This window comes from Enhydra lutris, unplaced genomic scaffold (assembly GCF_002288905.1).
Source record: "Enhydra lutris kenyoni isolate GAN:26980312 unplaced genomic scaffold, ASM228890v2 scaffoldscaffold12, whole genome shotgun sequence".
NCBI classification, from domain to species: domain Eukaryota; kingdom Metazoa; phylum Chordata; class Mammalia; order Carnivora; family Mustelidae; genus Enhydra; species Enhydra lutris.
The window spans coordinates 48,284,926-48,304,568 of record NW_019154096.1 but is presented as its reverse complement, the minus strand read 5'-3'; the positions used below and the strand labels follow the sequence as shown (position 1 = coordinate 48,304,568).

The following is a 19,643-nucleotide window of genomic DNA, read 5'->3' as shown; positions in this document are numbered from 1 at the left end:
TTTTTTTTTTTTTTTTTTTTTTTTAATTTGAGAGAGAGAGTGAGAGAGAGTATGAGAGGGGAGAAGGTCAGAGGGAGAAGTAGACTCCCCACGGAGCTGGGAGCCCGATGCAGGACTCAATCCCGGGACTCTAGGATCATGACCCAAGCAGAAGCAGTCGCTTAACCAACTGAGCCACCCAGGCGAATACTGGGGTGTTTTAAAGGGAGCCTGGCAAATTGCCGATGCAGAGGTTTTTATTCTGTATATTCAGTGTAAAATTGGCTCCCCAACTTTCAAGAATTTTAGGTAATACATTATTTCTTGGATTTGTTTTCTGAATATAAACATGGCTTCTTGTCCCAATAGCCATTGGCAGAGCTGTAAGTAGACACTGGCTTGGACGGGACCGGCTGAGCTGGGATGGTGACTGGCTTGGCTCAGCTTCAGATGAGGACAATTCTCAGAGCCCCACGGGCCTACTATCTCCTTATAAGGAATGAGCTGGGGTCCAGGAGACCTGGGGGTCAGAGGGCAGTCCTGTCTCCCAGTGCTCCCATCTGCTCCCTTTCCCCCTACTAGCCTGGACCTGTTGCCCAGCTCTCCTCCCCTCCAGGAATGGGAAACCAGGGCTTGCTGCTCTCTGACGGTATCATCCTGGGGGTCTCCAGTGAAGGCAGAGTTTCTGGTACTTGGTAGTTTGGTAGTTTCGGGAACTATATCAACTAGGAACGTACCTGATTCTTTTAGGAGCCCCATTTCTTCTCTGCCCCCACCTTCTACAAAGATAAATGGAATTGCATTAGGAACCCGTTAGGGAGGAGTGGAAACAGCCTATGTAGACCTACAATGTTTACAGTAGATCAGAAAGTAGTTCCTTATAAAATGATGGTGCCTGTCCCCCTTTGGGACATACTTTGGGACAGGATGGCCTTTGGCTCTGAGTGCCTTGTCAACACTCTAGGGAGGCGTCCTGTCTACGGGGTCAAAGCCCTGGGAAGACTTATGCCTGACGTGATGCAACCCCAGGCCCTTATAGGGCCATAACCAAATTACAAACTCCCTGAAACTGATTTCTATCTTTGGACAAGAAGGAATCACATGTAGGACACTCGAGCTCAAAGTAAAAGTAAATCTGAGCCAAAGTCAGAATTGTCTTTTGCTTACCTCCCTGACAACCCTCAGCAGCTCAGCCCGGAAGTCCCTTTGCTGCATGCTGCTGGTTTGAGTGTTTTGTTTCTGGAGATCATCCTTCAGTCTGAAACATGCCCTGGCCTCCAGTGTTAAGTTCCTGGAAACCGCAAAAGTCCCAGCTGGAAGGTTCTACCCCTGCAACCTACTGGAGAGGGGCCGTTCGTTTTGTGTCTTTGGCAAATGCATGTAGCCTTGTTCTGCTGGCACTGACATGGGTCCCCTGTGGAAAGGGTAGGCGTCGAGTTAACCTGGGTCATCCAGATCACTTCTTCTCGACCTGGGTTATTGTAGCTTGAAAACTAAGTTTGTTACGGGACAGGTTGCTTACTGTTTCTAGGGCTGATAATCTAATCCACACTCAAAAACCTTGATTTCTCACATATTTACCCTTGCCCCTTTCTACCTGCGCTCCACAAAAAAATAGAATAAACAACCCCCAAACAGACCCATACCCTTGCACTCTCCCAGTTTTTGGTTATAATCCATTCACCAGGTAGTGGCCAAACTCTTAATACACCTCACCTGTGCCGTTGAGAGGACGTTCTGGTTTTCCTCTAGCACTGGGCTATCTTTAAAGACAGGAACCAGTGAGGAACATCTAGGTGCCTTAGCTTAGGCTGCTCTAAGCAAATACCATGAACAGATGTCTTAAACAACAGATATTTATTTCTCAGAGTTCTGGAGGCTAGGAAGTCCAAAATCAAGGTTCCTAGTAGGGTACTCTTCCAGGCATGTGGACAGCCACCTTCTCACTGTGTCCTCACCTGGTGGAAAGAGGGAGCCCTGGTCCCTCTTTTTATAAGGGCACTAATCACGTCGTTGGGCCCCACCTTCATAACCCCGTCGCACCTTAATTATCTCCTACAGGCTCCACCTCCAGACACCATCTTGGGGCCAGGGGTTCAATATATGAACTTTGGGGGACATGCACATTTAATCTGTAGCACTAGGAAAAGAAACTTCTCATTTTATGGTCTCATTTCCAATCGAGCCACTGGCTGACAGATGGTTCTCATTGAAATAAGGATCGTTCTGGAGATTTACCCCATTTCTTCTGCCCCACTGGGACCCAAGGAGGAGCTGGGAGCTGTGGGGTGGGAGAGGGAATGAGATGTGGCCTACAGCCTCTTAGCTCTCAGCCTAGAACCAGAGCTTTGGGCTTGAGCCAGGAGTGTGAGGCTGGTCACCGCACTGTGTGATTGTCTGTGCCTGGCGGTGGTCTGGATGGCAATGGGGAAGGGGCTGGGATTGGATGAACCAGGCACAGTCCAATTTGGTAGGTAAATCAATCGCTTCGTGGCCTGGTCCCTTTGTTCTTTATGCATCAGAATAGGAGACTACGTGCTTTTAATCTCATGCCTGTCTTCCTCCTAATAATTAGTTCCGTCAAGTTGTTTCCTCTGAGAGAAGAGCACATGTGGATTCTAAGTCCTTAGCATTCTTTTCTTGGTGAGCTTCAATTTGTTATGCTTATGGAATTGAGTGCTAAATCTCAGTGATTCAATTAAGACATCTGTCTCCTGCGAACTCAAATAAGGACGATTCTTCCAGTTCTCTATTTCCCAAGGGAAGAGAATGAAAGACATTCAAGCATTTCAGTAAACTTAAACTTTGAGCACAAAGGGCATGGAGAGAGAAATATTTGAGGGAAAGAGTGTGAGAAAACTGGGGGGGCTCTGGGTCCCCTTGCCCCGGAGTTGAGTCCTTGGGCACCCATCAGTCAGGAGGGCTAACAAAGGGTGCAGGTCACCAAGGATCGCTGTCAGACTGTGTGGTGTTAGCACGTGGCCTCTCTGGGGCGGAGATGTGAGTGGGTCAGGCTGGCCTCTCCAGGTGAGTGTGATTCAGCCCTTGGCTTCACCCAGAGGAGAAGTGTCGGGACCTCAAGGAGTCCAGGATCGGCTTCAAAACGTGTCAAGACTTGTTTTTCTTCAGATCATGTTATGCTGTTGTTTCTAATGGTCGTCCTTCTTTCCATTTCCCTCCTCTTTGTTTTTTCTCCCATTTTGATACTATCTCTCGAAAATAACACTAAAGGTTCTCTCTCCCCCTTGGCCTCCTCTCCCTAAAGAAGACCGCTTTGCATGGCAGCATCCCACCAGCCACAGTACCCCCAAGGACTCCCTCTACCTGAGCTCACCAAAGCCTTATGTGCCCCCCAGCACCCGCAGCCAGCAGAGGCCCTCACGACCCCAGGCCGGCCCTGAAGGTGTGCGGCGTTCCGGGCCCTCGCTTCCAGGTCCCACGGTCCCCGGTGCTTCCTCCCAACCCCGGCACCGCCGTGTGGCCACGAGAACAGTTTATAGGGAGAATGTGAGCTCTAACCCACGTCACGAGGCAGATGGGAATAAAAAGGTCAGCAGCTTATATGTCCCGTGTTTATCCAAGAACATCTGCAGGGTGGCCGCGGAAAGCGCCTCTCACGTTGCACGTGACCCAGCCACGGGCACGCCCTTGGAAGCTGCAGGCGCGCGCGCACCGGCTCCCAGCATTGTCCCCCGCACAGCCGGCACGGGAAGGCCACCCTCTGCTCCTCCTGACCCTCCCCAGCCATTCTTTGACATCCATAAAGATGCCGCTAACGGTGCTGGGCCTCCGTTCCCGGATGTGGCGAGACCACCTGTGCTAGGCCCCCAGCTTTCCTCTGCTCCCGAACACCGGAGGAGAAAAGAACCTTACCTTTCGCAGCCGTGTTATCCAGCCAAGGCAAGGAACTAGGAATGTTTGTGTGTCTTCTACACTGCCTCTCTCGAAGCTCATGCGGGCAGCTCAGTGGTTCTCTGGGCTGCCTCCCCTCCCTCTCCTTGTCAACCTTGCCACAGCTTGAGTCCCAGATTCTGCTCTCTAAACACCTTGGCACAGCCCTCTCTGTCCCCCGCCCTTTCCTGGTAGTATGTAAGTATGCCAGAGTGTGGGATCCGTAGACTAATAATAGGGTGAGTTATGGGGTGTCGATGTTTGATCACAAGGGGCCAGAGAAATTCTATTTGCTCCCAAGCTTTTGGGCTCTGCAAGCAGTTCGGGGGCTAAACGCAGCCTGCCTGCCTGTTCTGTTGTTCTCTCTCTCTCTCTCTCTCTCTCAAGTGTTAAAAGGACTCAAAAATAGATGGATGGCAAGTCGACTTGGATGGGGTTCCCTGTGTGTCATGGAGCGTCAGGAGGCCAGCTGGCCAGCACCGACTGTCTCATGTACTCTGAGGAATGGGCACCGATTAAATAGCTCTCAGAGTACATCACTGCATGTCCAGTCTCAACCGTTTAAATAAGGAATTCCTTCTTCCCTGCCGTGCGCCTTTACGTAACAACCCCCTTATTTCCTACAGGGTGCCACTTCCTCCAGTTCAGCCCAGCCTGAGGTAATAGTTGTGCCTCTCTACCTGGTTAATACTGACAGAGGGCAAGAAGGTACAGCCAGACCTCCAGCATCTCTGGGGCCCCTTGGCCCCCCAGGCCCGGCGACCGCCCCTGCCGGCTCACCTCTGACCTTCCCGACTCTAGATGATTTCATTCCCCCTCGTCTGCAGAGACGGCCCCACCACAGCCAGCCAGCCGGCGCTGCTGACCCCCACCCCCCCGTTAGCCAGACACCACCATCCTTCTCACCACCTCCTCCGCTGCTCCCTCCGGCCCCGGAGGGCCTCCGCAGAGCCTCGGAGCCTGACCTCACGGGAGCCGTTTCAAGTACCGTAAGCTTGCTGGAATCCCCTCCTCACAGCTGTCCTGAATGTCTGCTCCTGGCGGTGAAAACCCCTCTCACTGAAGTACTAAGCCACGAGGGACGTGTCCGCTGCCACTGTGCTCGTGTGGCGACCGGGCCCGTGTGTGCTTCCCCCAGAGTGCATGCCTCCCGCGCGCGCTCCTGCAGCCGCTCACGAGCCCCTCACGTCCCTCGTCCTGTCTGTCCTGTTCGGAATGCACACCTTCCTGAAAGTACTCCGTTTTTCCCTCCGAGAACCTCCGTGGCCTTGCCTTTGGCTCGTGATGCTCTCGAGAGGCCAAACAGATGTGGTGGTGAGAGCCAAGGGAAGCCGAAGAGCCGTGAGGGGACACCAGCGGCCGTCTCTCCGCCAGGGAGCAGTGAGGCGCCAGGGCAGGAAGAGATTGCCTCTTCTGTTGAGTTAGCAAGTAAACGCTGTTACGTACACAGGAGGCAGAGCATAGGGTTTGTTTTTTTTGTTTTTTTGTTTTTTTTTTGAAAAAAAATGAGAGAGTTGAGTTTAATTGAGTAAATGGATCTAAAAGCCTTGGGCAAATGTTAGGGCTGTTTTCTCCAAAGGCAGAAAATTGCCGGGGCCCCTGACTAGTGGGTCCCGGGGCTCTTTGTGGCAAAATGTTGTATGAAGGTCGAGGGCCATGATACCTCAGGTCCCGTCCCATGACGGCCGAGTCCCCATGGTAGGTGGGAGGTTCCAAGTGCTTGAGAGGAAAAGCTGAATCAGGGTACCTAGTCTTTTTTCCCCTCTTTTTCCGCCCTGGGAGTCAGAGGATCTGAGACCCTCAGAGTGAACTGTAAAATGGGAATGAGTGGGTTTACCCATAGGCCTGTGGGCTGCGGTGGGACCGAGTATGTTCGAGTTCTTAGGATAGTGGAGAGAGCGCTCAGTGACCATTAGCTACGTTGTCGAGGACTTGCCCTTGCAAATGGGGGCAAGAGTCCCTCAAAAATAAGTCATTGGCTAATTAGCAATTAATGAGCTCTACCATGTTCCGGGCATTCTGCTAGATTCTGTAGGTACAACTATGAACAAGGCACAGCCCTTGCTTTCATAGGGTTTTTGTAGGTGCCATATGGGCCCTCAAGCTTCGGGTATCTGGGATTACCTGAGAGGCATGGAAGTTCATTTAAGTTGTCAACTCCTGGTTATACGTCCGGAGTCCTGATTGGGCGGGTCTGCAGAGGGGCCTGGGGCTCTGATTTGCTAACACACATCCTGGGGATTCTGGTGCTCAGGGGCCTCAGACCACATTTTGAGATACAGTGGGTCATGTAATCGGCTGATGCAGCTAAATGTCCGTAATGTCCCCTTGTGTAAAGGTGGGTGCCTACAAGACTGGCTCTAGGGGCTTGTTAAACCGAAGCCAGTCCTGTGCAAAAACAGGGAAACCTCTTTTTGGCTTGTAGGAGAATATTTAGCCAGATACCAGGCCCACCAAAGCTGGGGACAGCTTCATTCTGGTCTAGGTCCTCTTCTCAGATCTCTAGATGTGACACAGTGCAGTTAGGTCAGGCCTCTTTGGTTATCTTTCTAGCTTTGAGCTTTGCAGATCAACCCTGTTGGAGGAAAATGCTAGATTGTTTCTAATGCCCTCCCCTCCCCCCAGCAGCTTATAGATGAATTGAGAAACTGCTCCTGCTTTGGAGGGTCTGTTCTTCCCTTGGGCACAGAGTATTTCTCTAGAGCAGCACGTAAAGCAAGATACATTTAGTGCCCTCGTTTATTTTATGATTGTGAGTGGTTTTGTTGTATACTCTATAATGTGTCATCTGTAATGATTATCAGATGGAAATCTGATCTAGATTTTCCAACTGAGTTTTGTTACAGGTGATCCAGAACAGGTTAGTTAGGACAGTGTCCTCAGTTTCTCAGACCTGACTGATCAGCCTGGTGTAGACTTCTAGGGGGTCCTCAGCTGGCCAGGTAACTTCTGGTTGGGCCCCAGCTAACAGTGAGGTGAGGAAGGGCACTGCTTGGGGTCTTGCACTCAATGAGAACGGTCAAGAAGAACCCCCAGGGAAGGTGGTCAAGCCACAAGCTGAGATTTGCTCTACCTGCGGCTAGTTGAGAGGAAGAGGGAAAAAGAAAATTCATGTGAATTGAATGGGTTCTTTTAGTCAGTAGCCATTTTTGTGATGTTCCAGAAATAAGACTTGTGCCACCGAATGAAATTTTGTGGAATACTTCCTGTTCACATGATCAGTCCAGACACCACAGGAGACACTTCTACCTTAAGGAGCCACATGCCCAATTTGTGTGTGCGTTTCTTGGGTGCATTCTGGCAGAGTTTTCAGAGATATATCATTTATCTTTATTAAATCAGGAAGTAAATTAAGACAAGTAAAATTTTTTTCTACTTTACAAATGAAAAAGTGGAGATGAAGACTTTTGAATAAGATCATATTATGCCTCTCGAGCCTCGGGGAAGGATTTTAGTCACTAAATTGAGCTGTTGCCCCTAACTAGGAGCTGCAGCATTAGGACACTTTCAGAATTGGACTGAAGCCCTACTGTGTGTTAGGAGCTGTCCCCGGTCCTGATACGTTCTCTCTCTTCTGGACATGTGTTTTCTTGCTGCAAAGGTTGTTCAGATACCTTTGCAAATAGAGGGTGGCAGTCATTCAGGTGGTGTTTATTTATGAAGCACCTGCTGTCTGCAGGGTGTTGAGCTAGGTGCAAGGGTCAAAAGGAGGAATGAGGCATAGCTTTTGTCCTACAGGTACTTAGAAGCTGATCTCTGGAGCAAACTAATTGCTTTGAGCCATACTTTCATCTGGAGAGTCACGATCAAAGTCTTGCCTTTCAGACTCCTTAAGAATGACATGCCGGCTGGAGGTCTATAAATTCCAAGATAGAAACTTCATAAGATTTATAGGCAGGATAGAGGAAACTGTATACGCATCCTTACTACATATTGAGGTCTTATTTTCCTGTCTTCAAAGAAGGCTGCCATCATTCACATCATGCAAATTATAATTTTGATAGTAATGATTCTATTGGATTTTATAGCCAAAACCTCAGGTTTCTGAAGTCAGGATCTTCATAAGTCTTTACCACTTCAGAGATCTTTGTCACTCCGTACTGGAGTGAAAAAAAAAAAATGTCAGAACCAGATAACAGAAGCAAGTGCTAGTAAGGCTGAGGATAACAAGAGTGGCTTTCCAGGAGGACCAGTACTTAACTCTTCACTCTTTACATCGATGGCTTCTTGTCCTCACATTGTCTCATGTTTCTTTAGACAACTGTACTAAACCTTCCTGATTTTTCCCTTAAACCAGCTCTCGTTCTCGGATCACATTTGGAATTGCATGAGTCTTGCATGTTGTTCTACTTTGATCTGAATTTCCTTTTTTAGTAACTGGAGTGACCCACAGTTGTTACCAGGTGAAAATAATGATGTTGCTGAGACTTCGAGTAACACTCACCCTTGCTCTCTACCCTTACTAACACCAACAAAGAGACTATGCATTCCAGATTAAGCTTCTAACTGGAATTCGTGATGTCTCATTGATTACATTTCTTTTCATAATTAAGGTTCTTGTAAAGCTGTAAATTTCTTCTTTTTAAAAAGCATTAACGTTAGGTTTCACGTAACTTACAGTTGGTCACAGTGTGTGTTCACTTTTCAGGATTCAGGTCCTCTACTAAATGAAGTTTCTTCATCCCACGTGGGAACCGATCCCCAGAGCTCTGCGCCAGCTAGCAAGCCATCTTCTGCCTACCCCTCTACGACAATTGTCAATCCTACTATTGTACTCTTGCAACACAACCGAGGTAAGGGACCTTCACAGAGTGCCCCCAGTTCATTGGCATTCACGTAGCTGTGCTGTGACTTCCAGGGGCAGGACTTCTGCCATTCCACAGAAATTTTTACAAACCCTGTCTTTCCCTGAGGTTGTCTGCCCCCGTTTACTCACTCCCGTGACCCACAGAGTAGACCACAGCAGGGGGACAGGTCCCTGATTTAGGACGATGTCGGATATCTGCGTAAGTAAGCTGGTGGAGCATGTATTGCACGCCTGGGGCTTTCACAACTATCTTCAGATGGCAGCACCAAAAAGAAAGAAAGAAAAGACAGAAGGGGAAAAGTCTATGCACCTAAACTCCTCTCATCATGAGCACTCGAATCAGAGTTTTGGCTGGAAAATCTAGGTACAGTAATACCTCTTTTAATAAGTCAGGTGGTTCTTTGACATCATGAATTTTCTAGAAAGCAAAATTTTGATTACCAAAATTTTTTTTAAAAGCAAGCATAATAGGTGGAAACCTTTATAAACTGTCAAATGTGTTTTTGTGCCTCTGAAGCAGGCACTGGACTTTTCTCTTGGTGACTCACTGGCCTTGACTCTTGCCAGCAGTTATCACACTGGGCTGTCACTCAGTGCACCCTCTGGGGATATGAGGCTCACGTGGCTGTTTGTCCCTTACACTGTGCAACCCTGTACAGCTCTGCTGAGGGTTTCCATGTTTCTTTTCTGTTGCTTCTCTTACTGCTTCTGGTTGGTTCTTCCCCTTCTCTGAAGGGGCATCTTAGGCAAAGCAGAAGCACTTTGAAGTAATAGTTGTATCTGTTGACCCTTCTGCTTTAAAATTTTAGAAGATGATTCTAAGTCCCAAGTTTTTACTAGTTGGAGTTCAACAGAGAGAGAAACTTTCCCTTCATAAAAATCCTATTCAATGTGAAGTGTAAAGTTGTCAAGCTGTTTCCTAGAGCAGAAAGAGCTTTTTAGTCAGAGTTTCAAAAAAGCTGGGCACCAAACCTCTCCTTTTCTTGACTTGCTGCTCGCCTACTGCGCAGTTCTCCCAGACTCCCCCCTCCCCTACATTAACTTGGACGAGAATGGAACTGGAGTCTATTTTTAATTGTTTTCCATATTAAATGGAGTTTTCTGTTTCCTGCTTCTAACTTGTAAAACAGATGAATGAAACATTTCCTCTCACTTAAAAATCTTCCCACTCAAATCTTAGTTATTTTCGTAATTTTATTTTTTTTTCATTATGTATGGCCTCCATATTAACCGTCCTCCCTGAATCTGTGTTCTTCCAAAGATGGTAGGGGTCCCAACCCCCACCCTAAACTATAGAAGACCCCATTCTCAGTAAGGGCCATACCCCTTACTGGCAATAGCTTTCTCTGCCCAGTGTCCACAGTGCAGGACAAAGTGAAATTTTGGTTCTCTATGAACTTCTTTATGACTCATCTCTTAAAAAAAAAAAAAAGTTCAAAGAGAAGCAAGTTAGTTCCCAGAAGGAAAGGCAGTTTCTCTAAAAATGGGATTTATTCCCAAGGCAACTCGGTTTTTGGGAAATGCCAAGTGTAATGTCAGCTGCTTCCACCAAGTCCCTCAGATGACAGCGAGACATCTTTGGGCACAGAAATGCCTGTAGTTCTTTTTTGTTTCTTCTCTGGGCAAATGGATTCCTCTTATTTGCCCAAAAGCTTTCGGTTCTTGCCTTTCTCTTTTGTGCAGTCCCGCACTTTGGATTTAAAGATCAGAATCCTGCTGCCTGAATCACACATCCTTCAGTGAAGGATACAAGTACATTCGTTTTTTTTTTGGAATTAAAAGTAGCTTCTCCTAAAGAGCAAACCATATGTTCCCTAAGGGGGCGGAGCAGGAAGAGTGGAGGAAAATGGAGGCGCCCAGCCACCTAGCCTTGGATCACTAATTGTCAGTGGGGTTTAGGTCGTGTGTTTTGGCCTTGCTTTGGAACTTACTCAGCCTGGCAGCAGTGCTCATAGAAAGTACCCATAGAAACAATTTCTCAACTATTGCAAAGTCTCCTGAGGGAATAATAACTTTACTCTACTTCTGGAATTCTAGTTTAGTCATCCTAAAAAAGGTTCCCCCCCTTTTTTTTCCTTGCCTCAATGGCCCCAGAGCACAGTGTAACAATAACCTTCTCTCTGCAAGCCAGTCCCCACCCTCTGCTGTAGACACAGGAGGGGGCACCACACGTCTGCCCTGGCCCACACTGCACAGCTCCTCGCCCCTCTCCTTGACATTTATACCACGGGTCTGAGGGCAGGGCACTTAGGATCAGTCTGAAAGGAAGATTGGAACCAGGAAACTCAGGCATGACGAGGTGCCTGGGTCCCCTCGCTCAGAGCTCCTTAGTCTTTAATGTGCATGGTCTGGGGAGTACAGTCTTGCAGATTTGCATGTAGGAGGTCTGGGGCAGGGCTGAGAACCTGCATTTTTTTCAGCAACTCACAGGATACATTGGTGGTTCTGGTCCCTAGACCACACTGGGGACCAAATGTTCAGTGGCCTCCAGACTCTGGGTCTTATGGTCATGGGAAGCAGCCTGGGGACTACCCCAGGGTTGCTCATTTCTAAATAAAGTAAATAACACCCCTGAAAAACAACTGCTCTTATCCATGTCATTCTGTGAAAGAAAGGCCATTTCATATCCCAGAAGGAGGAGCAACCTAGCCTTTGAAGTTGAATAGATTTGCTGTTGTCTGGTGAGGAAGCCCTTGCCTCCAATTGGCAGACTGGAGTTTGGGAACCATAGGTCAGGTGGGCACTTGATCGGACAGATGAGGAAACCAAGAGCAGAGTTTACGCGATTGGTCAACATCCACTAGCAAGTCGCTGGCAGAGCCGAGCCTAGTGCTCGGCCAGGCTCCTGCCGTCCAGCTGGTGTGAACTTTGTCCGCGTCCAGAGGTGGACAGGCTGTTCCACTGACTGTAGGTGCCCCTGCTGCTCTGTTTACTTCTCACCCATGTGGCTTCTGGAGGGAGGGTGGGGCTGCCGCCAAGGGGGTTGGTGACAGCTCCCAGAGGCTGGCAAGTGCTCTATTTTTATCTATGTGGCTGCTTTATATTTAGCAACTGTGGAAGGTAAAGGTCATTTTTGTGCCTATCCCGAAGCACATACACACAGAACTCTGAGAAGGAGATCTTGGGCTCCCCTCCGCGAGTGCCTGGGAGGGTGAGCAAGCGAGAGACCATCTGTTGGGGAGCAGTAGTGGCCTGGCAGTCAGGGCTGGAAGGCAGGCCACACTCAGAGTCGGGAAGCCAGGTTCTAGGCCCTCCTCTGATGGTCAGTGTCACCGTGGGTACTGTGTGCTGCCTATCTGAGGTGTCTCAACCTGCCCGCCCTACCTGCTAGGGTTGTTGCATAGATTCAAGGTGTTAACGTGCGAAAGCTCTTAGAGCAATGTCTGGTGTTTGACAGAGCTCTCAGGAGCTGGGAGCTGGCATGGTGACAGTTATAATTCTGTTTCCTTCTGAACGTACTGAGACTGGGGTCGTCATAGGGTCCTGGTCCCTTGGAACCAGGGGAGTTGGGAGGGTCTCCTTCTATGATCAGATCACCTTGAAACCACATGGAAACAACCAGCAGTGACCATTTCCTGAATCTTGGGGCAGATATGGGGGACTGGTCCTTGGAGACACCACACCTGGATAACTGAAGCCACAGTAATGCCCCGGCCCTCGGCTGGGTGTGGTGGCCACGCCACAGTCCACCATCTGAGCCCAGGGGGCAGTCAGGATGCCAGTTTGGGGACGCTCACAACTTCTGGCAGGACTTCCTGGTCTTACCGTGTCTGTGTAAATCTCACGATGTATATCTTTTTTTTTTTTTTTTTTTTTTTTTAATCACAGAACAGCAAAAACGACTCAGTAGCCTTTCAGGTAGGTGCCAAATATTTCTCTACACGCTAACACCTCAGATGTTTGAGCAGCACAGTCTGATGAGCTCCTCTGATGTGCTGGGGACTCTGTTTGTTGCTGGGCCACACGGATGGTGAAAGTAGGCGCTGTCCCACCTCCTCCTTGCAGCCTGAGGGGCAGAGGAGGCACCCCACACCAGTGACCCCAGCTCATACACAGGCCCTGGGCGGCCGTGATCGGCTCCTGGATGGGTTGGAATAGGATCCTGTGAATAAAAAAGAACAAAAGGTTATGCCTCAGGTGGAGTGTTCGTGACAGGCCTCACTGAAGAAGTCCCCTTTCTGTTGCTTCTAATCCCTCTCCTAGGATGTGATAAGTCAGGGTTAGGGAATGTACGCAGCTTCTTTTCTTACTGGGTGGCAAGCCCAGATGCCGGTCAGTGATGTGTGACGGGCCGTGACAGCCTCCAGACCAGCAGGGCCTGGAAGTGGTGGCGGGGTGTGAGCAGCCATCAGAGTCTCCAGGAGAGCTGGTCCAAAACCCAGATACCCAGGCCACAGCTCCAGAGATTTGGATGTCGCACGTATGGGTGAGCACTCGTGTGTCTAACCGGGTCCCCAGAGATGCTGAGGTTGCGCGTGCACTGAGCAGGCTTCGGAGCAAGTCTCGTCAGGAACTGGCAGTGGTGGGCTTGGGTCTGCTAGATCCTTAGGTATCGGGGCTCCCTCCCTGATGAAGCGCAGCCGCGTGTAGGCAGAACCGGGAGGAAGCCCAGGAATGGGCAGCTTTTACCATGTCCTTAGGGCTCTCCATAGCCATTCTGCCTTGAGTCCCGATCCTCCTGCTTCCCCATGGGGCAGCTTAGGCAGGCTGCTAATGCTCTAAACCACAGGTCAGTTTTCTGACCTGCCAAATGGGGAACGTAGTAGTGCCACGTAGGTCCTGCATATGAGCAGCCAAGCACCGAGCCTTGGCACTCATTAGGTGCTCAGTAGACATGCGTTTCCGTGGTCAGCAGACACCACTGTTAATTTGGTCCTCATTTTATTGAGTGCTTACTTTGGATCCCACACCGGGCCGGGCTCTGTGGCAGTATCTGGGAACTGTGCTACCCTCCAGCAGCCCATGGTGTGGTATGATGGTTCATAACTTTTTTTGGTGATGGACTTATTTGGAGAATCTAATAAAGGCGGTAGATTCACCTCTAGAAGAAACCACATGTGTCAGACGGGCACTTGGTGGGTATTATAGACACGTGTAAATCTGGGGCGGGAATCCCTGATCTCGTGGATACACAAAGCCACTGTTTTCTGAGCAGCTGCTTCACGATTTCTGTTACTTCCTGCTACTGCTGCCCTCGGGATTCGTGGAGAGCCCAGTGGGGGAAACATGGGGTTCTCACACCCTCTCCGCTTTATCAGGACTTGGCCCCAGGACCAGGACAGGCCGTGGCTGAGCACAAGGTGCCCTTCACTGCCCCCTCCTGACTCTGCCACACCAGCCCACTTCAGCGCCTGGCCCCCGCCCAGGTTGGCTGAGAGCTGAGTGGCTCTGAAACGAAGGGAGCTCCTGGGAACACGTTCCTGCCTTTGGGATTTGGGAAGGAGCAGTGGAATGGATGAAACAGCTGCCCAAACACAGGTTAGGAGGCCCAGTGTTTGCTCCTTTTTATTGACATCGTTTTTGCCCGGGTAAGTGACTTTACCTCTCTGCAGCATAGCTTCCTCCAAAGAGGCGTGAGGCTCTTGTGCGACAGGAAGGGGGGTATGCTCTGCCCACCAGAAAGCGCTACACAATGTTAGGGCTTCTCCACCCAGGCTGGCAGCCTCGGGCCACTTCCTTGGCTCCAAAATAAGCTTCATGTTTCCATCTTCCTTGAGTGTTGGGGCAGAGCCACTAACGGTGTTTGATAGAGTGGGGCATAAAGTAAGCGCTCACTTAATGTTAGTTTTTGTTGACAAAGCAGCGGCACGATTTTGTTCTGAAGGAGAGAGGCTCAGCTGGGCTGACTCCAGTCTGCTCCCCAGCATAAGTACCTCGGGTGATCGCACTTGAAGGGCCACGCTTCTCATCCCAGCCCCCCATCCTTAGTGGGTTTTTATCAAGCCTTAATGGGGCTTCTTGTTCAATGGCATTCATTCGGGACGGAGACCCACATGGTGTTTGGCCGCCTCAAGCCTGTGGCTCTCTCGGGGAGGTGCGCACAGAAGCAGGTCAGGGCTAGGGCCGAGGGTCCGGCACATTTTCCTCAAGGAGGTGTCGGCACTGCTGTGGTCCTCAATCACAGAGTTTGGGGTGTGAAGGGAAGGAAAGCTGTCCACAAACACAGAGGCCCTGTCCCAGGTTGTCAGCATTGTCACTTACTGAGTGGCCCTTTTCAGCAACTTCCTTTTAAAAGTTCAGTTTAAAACTGGACGGAGATGCTGCAGGAAGTCTTGCTGAGGGAATCAGTATTTGCCTCCTGAGAAACAGCAGCTGCCCCCCTTGTCCCTTGGATGTCACTGGGTGGTCCTGTCACCTGCCTGGTACAAGAAAGTGTCACGTTAGGTTTTCACTACGTAACAACAACAAAATTTTTTTCTTTGAGGCTGCCGTTCATCTTTCTGTGCCCCGAAATCCACTCGGTCACGAAGCCTGTGATCACAAGCTTCCAAAGTATAATAATTCAGGGCACATTTTTGTAGAGCCAAAGCCCTCTGACCACTTTGGAACGAATCACTGGACTGTCACCCCAGTTTTGTAGTTAGGTGATTCTTGTTGGTGCCACCTGCCCTAACAATGAAAAAAATGTCTCTGGGTCTGGAATCCCTGAGAACGCCGAGTCCATGCAAAGAGAGGACGTGGGAGTGAGGCATGTGAGCGCCTCCAAGCACTAGGTGAGACGGCTTGGAGTCAGCCCCACTGCTGCTTCCTGGTGGCACTTAGGAAGGCCTTTCTAGGCGGGAGGAAAATGCTCAGCAAAGCCGCAGTAAGGGTAGACTTGGGTGACTTGAAATCGCCCTGCACTTCCCGGCCTCCTGCCAAATCTGTGGCCTCCTGTTGGCTCTGCTGGGGGCATGAGAACTCATCCCATGAATCCAGTCTGGCCTCACCATCCTGTAAAGCTCATGGCTGTGACGCTGGGGGTCGGGTTGTCTGAAGCGTACGCTGAGCTGGGTCTTGGACAGAATGTTTAGAAACCACTCTGTGGTCGCAGAGTGAGTACTTGTTTCAGGAGTTGGTATGAAATCCCGGCCGGGTCACTGCTCCCTCTGCTCCGGGTGGGCAGGCTCTGAAGGTCATAGCATCTGAGCGGTGTGTCCCCACTTCCCTGGCCCCTCCTTCACACGGGGACATCTCTGACTCAGGCAAAACCTCGCACACACCCTCGGGCCCCTCCTTTCTGCTGGAGTTTACTCTCTAAACAGCCCTCTGCACTCTTGCCTTTCCCAAGGGTGAGAAGTGCTCCCTCAGTCGGTGACCAGATCCTGACTGAGCATCACCGCCTGGATGCCAGGCTGCCCCTAGCTCCCCTTCAGTCTCACTGCCAGGGCGTTGCTGCTAGGACTTAGCCTCCCCCTGCTCAGACCTTTTTGACCCCCAACCTCTTGGCCTCTCTGGTTGCCACCTGCCGTAGTCTTCCTTGTGTGCTGAATGCCTCCCTACTTCCTTCCCTGCCTCCTGCTCCCAGGTTCGTCCCTTTCTCTGCAGTCTGGCACCCACCCCACTGCCCTCAGAAACTTGCTCCCTCGCCAGTGATCCCGTGACTCTTGCCTAATTAAATGCCTCGTTCTCCCGGTGTTCCTTTTTCGTCCTTCCGTCCTTTCATGGGTTGAATCATCCGCTTCTTGGAATTCTCTTCTCTGGCTTCAGTGATGCCGCACTGTTCCTCTCGGGTTCACCTCCTTTCCCTCCGATAACTCGTGTGTCCTTTGGGGGATCCCTTTTGCTCTTCAGCGTGTCCCCACGACATCCCTTAGCTCATGACAGCCCTTGACTCTGCCCTCATGTACTCCTCCATGACCTCTTTTATTGCGTTACTGCTGATGGCTTGGGAATGGCACTCCTGCCAGGGCCCCTTGCCGGGGCTCCACTCCCTCTTTCTTCAAGGGCATTTCTGCTTGGATATCTCACTGTCAAAGTTACCGTGTCTGAATGAAGGCAGCCACCTCTCCCTGCCTTCCCCACCCCAGTCCCTTTACTAACTTCTGTTTGGATCAGGCCAAGCTTGGAGCCTTGGTGCCGTCTTGGAAGGCGGTACGACAGGACATGGTTCAGAGAGACCTGCTGGTCAGGTGTCCCTAATCTACATCCTAGCTTGGCCGCATGGCAGCTGTGTGACCCTAGGCAGGGCATGTTAATGTCTCTGTGCCTTGGTGCCCCAAACTGTTTTGGGGTTTTTTTTTGTTTTTAGTGAACGGATAATAGTTTCTTCCTTGTAGCGTTATTGGGAAGGCGAACTGAGACCATGGATATGAAGAATTGAGCACAGTGCCTGGCCCCTGTGTAGCTCAGAGTAGTACAGAGGCTCCTTGCATTTGCTGCTCCTGATCCCTCTGCCAGGGGCACCCTTCACTTCCTGTTTGACTCCCTCCGAGACGCCAGCCCTGAACTTAAATTCCTCAGCTAAGTTGGATGCGGGCTCCATCTGCCCTGGCCATCCTGCATTCTCACTGCTGGCTCTCTCGCCTTTTCTGCCCACTGGCTGTCAGCTCCTTGCAGGCCCACACCCTGAGAGGTCCACGCCCCATGGCCGCAGGACATGCCGTGCAGAGCCATGACGCCTTCCCGTAGTAAGGGACGTGGTTGGGAATAACAGAGTATACGATCTAAACACCTGGTCTGTTTATTCACTCTCTGTAACCTCCAGTCCTGAACCCGATCAACTCCAATGTGCACTCAGCAACGGAAAGGGCGAGCTAGGTGCTACTCTGCTTGGCCACCATAACTTGAAAGCATCCATAAGTAATACGTAAACGAATGGGTGTGGCTGTTTCCTGATAAAACTTTACTACGGAAACAGGCAGCCAGGCCCTCGTTTGCAAACTGTGCTCTCAGGGAGACTCATGCCTGTTGGGAATTAGCAAACACACTTGCCCCAGCTGGATTCTTTGGGAGATTTCTGCTTCGGAGCCACAAGGAGAGCTGCTGTAGCTAATAACTGTTTCTCACTTCCAGATCCTGTCTCAGAAAGAAGAGTGGGAGAGCAGGACTTGGCACCAACGCAGGAGAAACCCACCTCACCTGGAAGGGCTACTGAGAAAAAGGCAAAGGATGACAGTAGACGGGTGGCCAGGAGCGCTCAGGACCTGAGCGATGTTTCCATGGATGATGTGGGCATCCCACTCCGGGTATGAATATGGACCCCAAGTCCTACTTAAGCTTCCTCTTACGCCGGTGACACATGTACACCTGAGTGCACGTGACCCTACTTGTGGCTGACAAAGGCCTCACATGGAAATCCTTGCCACTGCCTACTCTCCAGACCCGCGGAGGGCCACAGAGCTTCCCAGAGCTGTGCTCTGGCCTCCCGTCCTACCCTGGTCTTGAGCTCAGAGGGCAGCAGCTTTCCTTAAAGCATGTTAGATGGTCTAAGTCTCATGAGAAAAGGGTCCGGGGTTCCAGGACTGTGGGGTAAAAGCAGGGTGGAGCACAGAGCCATTTCTCTGCAGCAGAACTTCTGAGAAGCTTGAGGCCGGTACCTTTTCTAGGGGAGGATGTCATGGTCAGCATCTCCCAGCCTTCCTTTTGTGTCCTGCGGAGCATGCTCAGAAAATGCAGGTTCAGGATTACAGGACCCTAGGGAGAGCATGGGGCTCAGGGTCCCTGTTGATGTGTTCAGGAAGAAGTTCCTCTGGCTGGGAGAGACCCTGTCACATGGGGTGAGCAAGAAGCTCTAAGGAAGCCACAGAATGGGCTCAGCTGCCCAGTTGTCCCCCTCTGCACAGGCACGCCAGCCTCCTGCAGGCCCCCTGGGATTCAGGGGAAGCTGCCTTTGAAAGTGGATTAGGGTGAATCCCCTTTTGTTCCATGAACCCCTCAGAACACTAGCTAGAATGTTTCTCTCTACGGTCTCCGTGTAGTGAGTAGACGGTTTCTGGTGTCCCTTTGGAGGAGTAGAAACAACAATGGGCTGAGCCTTGGAAGAACTGTTGTCTGGTCCTAAGTAACACTAAGCATATAAGGACAGTAATTCGTAGGAAGGGAGTTGTGCTGGACGGTCATTGCTGGATGGTGGCCGCTCGCGCAGCAATCTCGGCATTCACTCTGCAAGGTGAACGCAGATAGAATTCCCGCTTCATAGATAAGGAAGCAGGGACTCAAGAGTGATTACGGTCCTTACTCAGGATGGCACAACCTGCCAAACCCACACCACACACTCTGACTCCCAAACCCACACCCCTAACCATCACGTGAGGTGGCCTTCCCACTCGCCTCCACGCCAGCTCTGTGACCTTGGGCATCGTTTTTACTTTATTCCTCATCTCTAAAGTGAGAGTGAAAATGCATGATCTAATCACCCATCTCTACCCGTCCTTGTTTTATTTTGCTCTTAAAACAAAAACAGCTCAGCTTTGGGATGAAGATGAAACTCTCTGGCCCTCTTCAAGGTGACAGCACTTCTGCAGAAAAAGCTGATATGGGTGGGGACGTGCAGATCTTCTTTGCCTCATGTTTCTAGGAGGCTTTACGTCTGCTTAGTTGTCTCTCTAAAAAATGAAATTTTTAAAAATTGTATGAATGAACACACTTCAAGTGGATCTTCATTTACTTTTTTCAGAATCTGCATCCTTTTTTGGCCAATTATTACTCTGCAGATTCAGGTCTGAATCTCTTTGTCTGGCTATTTTTTTTTTTAAAGATTTTATTTATTTTATTTTAGAGGATGAGTGTGTTTGAGCAGGGGAAGGGGCAGAGGGAAAAGGAGAGAAGCTGAGTGTGGAGCCCAACACGGGGCTCGATCTCATGACCCTGAGATCATGACCTGAGCCAAAATCAAGAGCTGGATGCTTAACTGACTGAGCCACCCAAGCACCCCTTGGTTTGGCTGCTATTTCTCAAATGTTTTGCATTTTTATTTTATTTTATTTTTTTGTTTTGCATTTTTAATAATGACTTAAATGTGGGGTCACCAAGATGTATAGAGTAA

At 50.1% G+C, this 19,643-nt stretch overlaps 1 protein-coding gene across 1 annotated transcript in view; it reads left to right on the top strand.

The window, feature by feature from the left end:
• LOC111145157 (sorbin and SH3 domain containing 1) overlaps positions 1–19,643 on the top strand; it is a 163,774-nt gene that overhangs the window by 67,777 nt on the left and 76,354 nt on the right. Inside the window, exons 7-10 of the mRNA XM_022499852.1 lie at positions 4,497–4,859; positions 8,519–8,663; positions 12,506–12,535; positions 17,672–17,844. Coding sequence (XP_022355560.1) covers positions 4,497–4,859; positions 8,519–8,663; positions 12,506–12,535; positions 17,672–17,844 — 711 coding nt within the window. The remainder of the gene's footprint in view (positions 1–4,496; positions 4,860–8,518; positions 8,664–12,505; positions 12,536–17,671; positions 17,845–19,643) is intronic.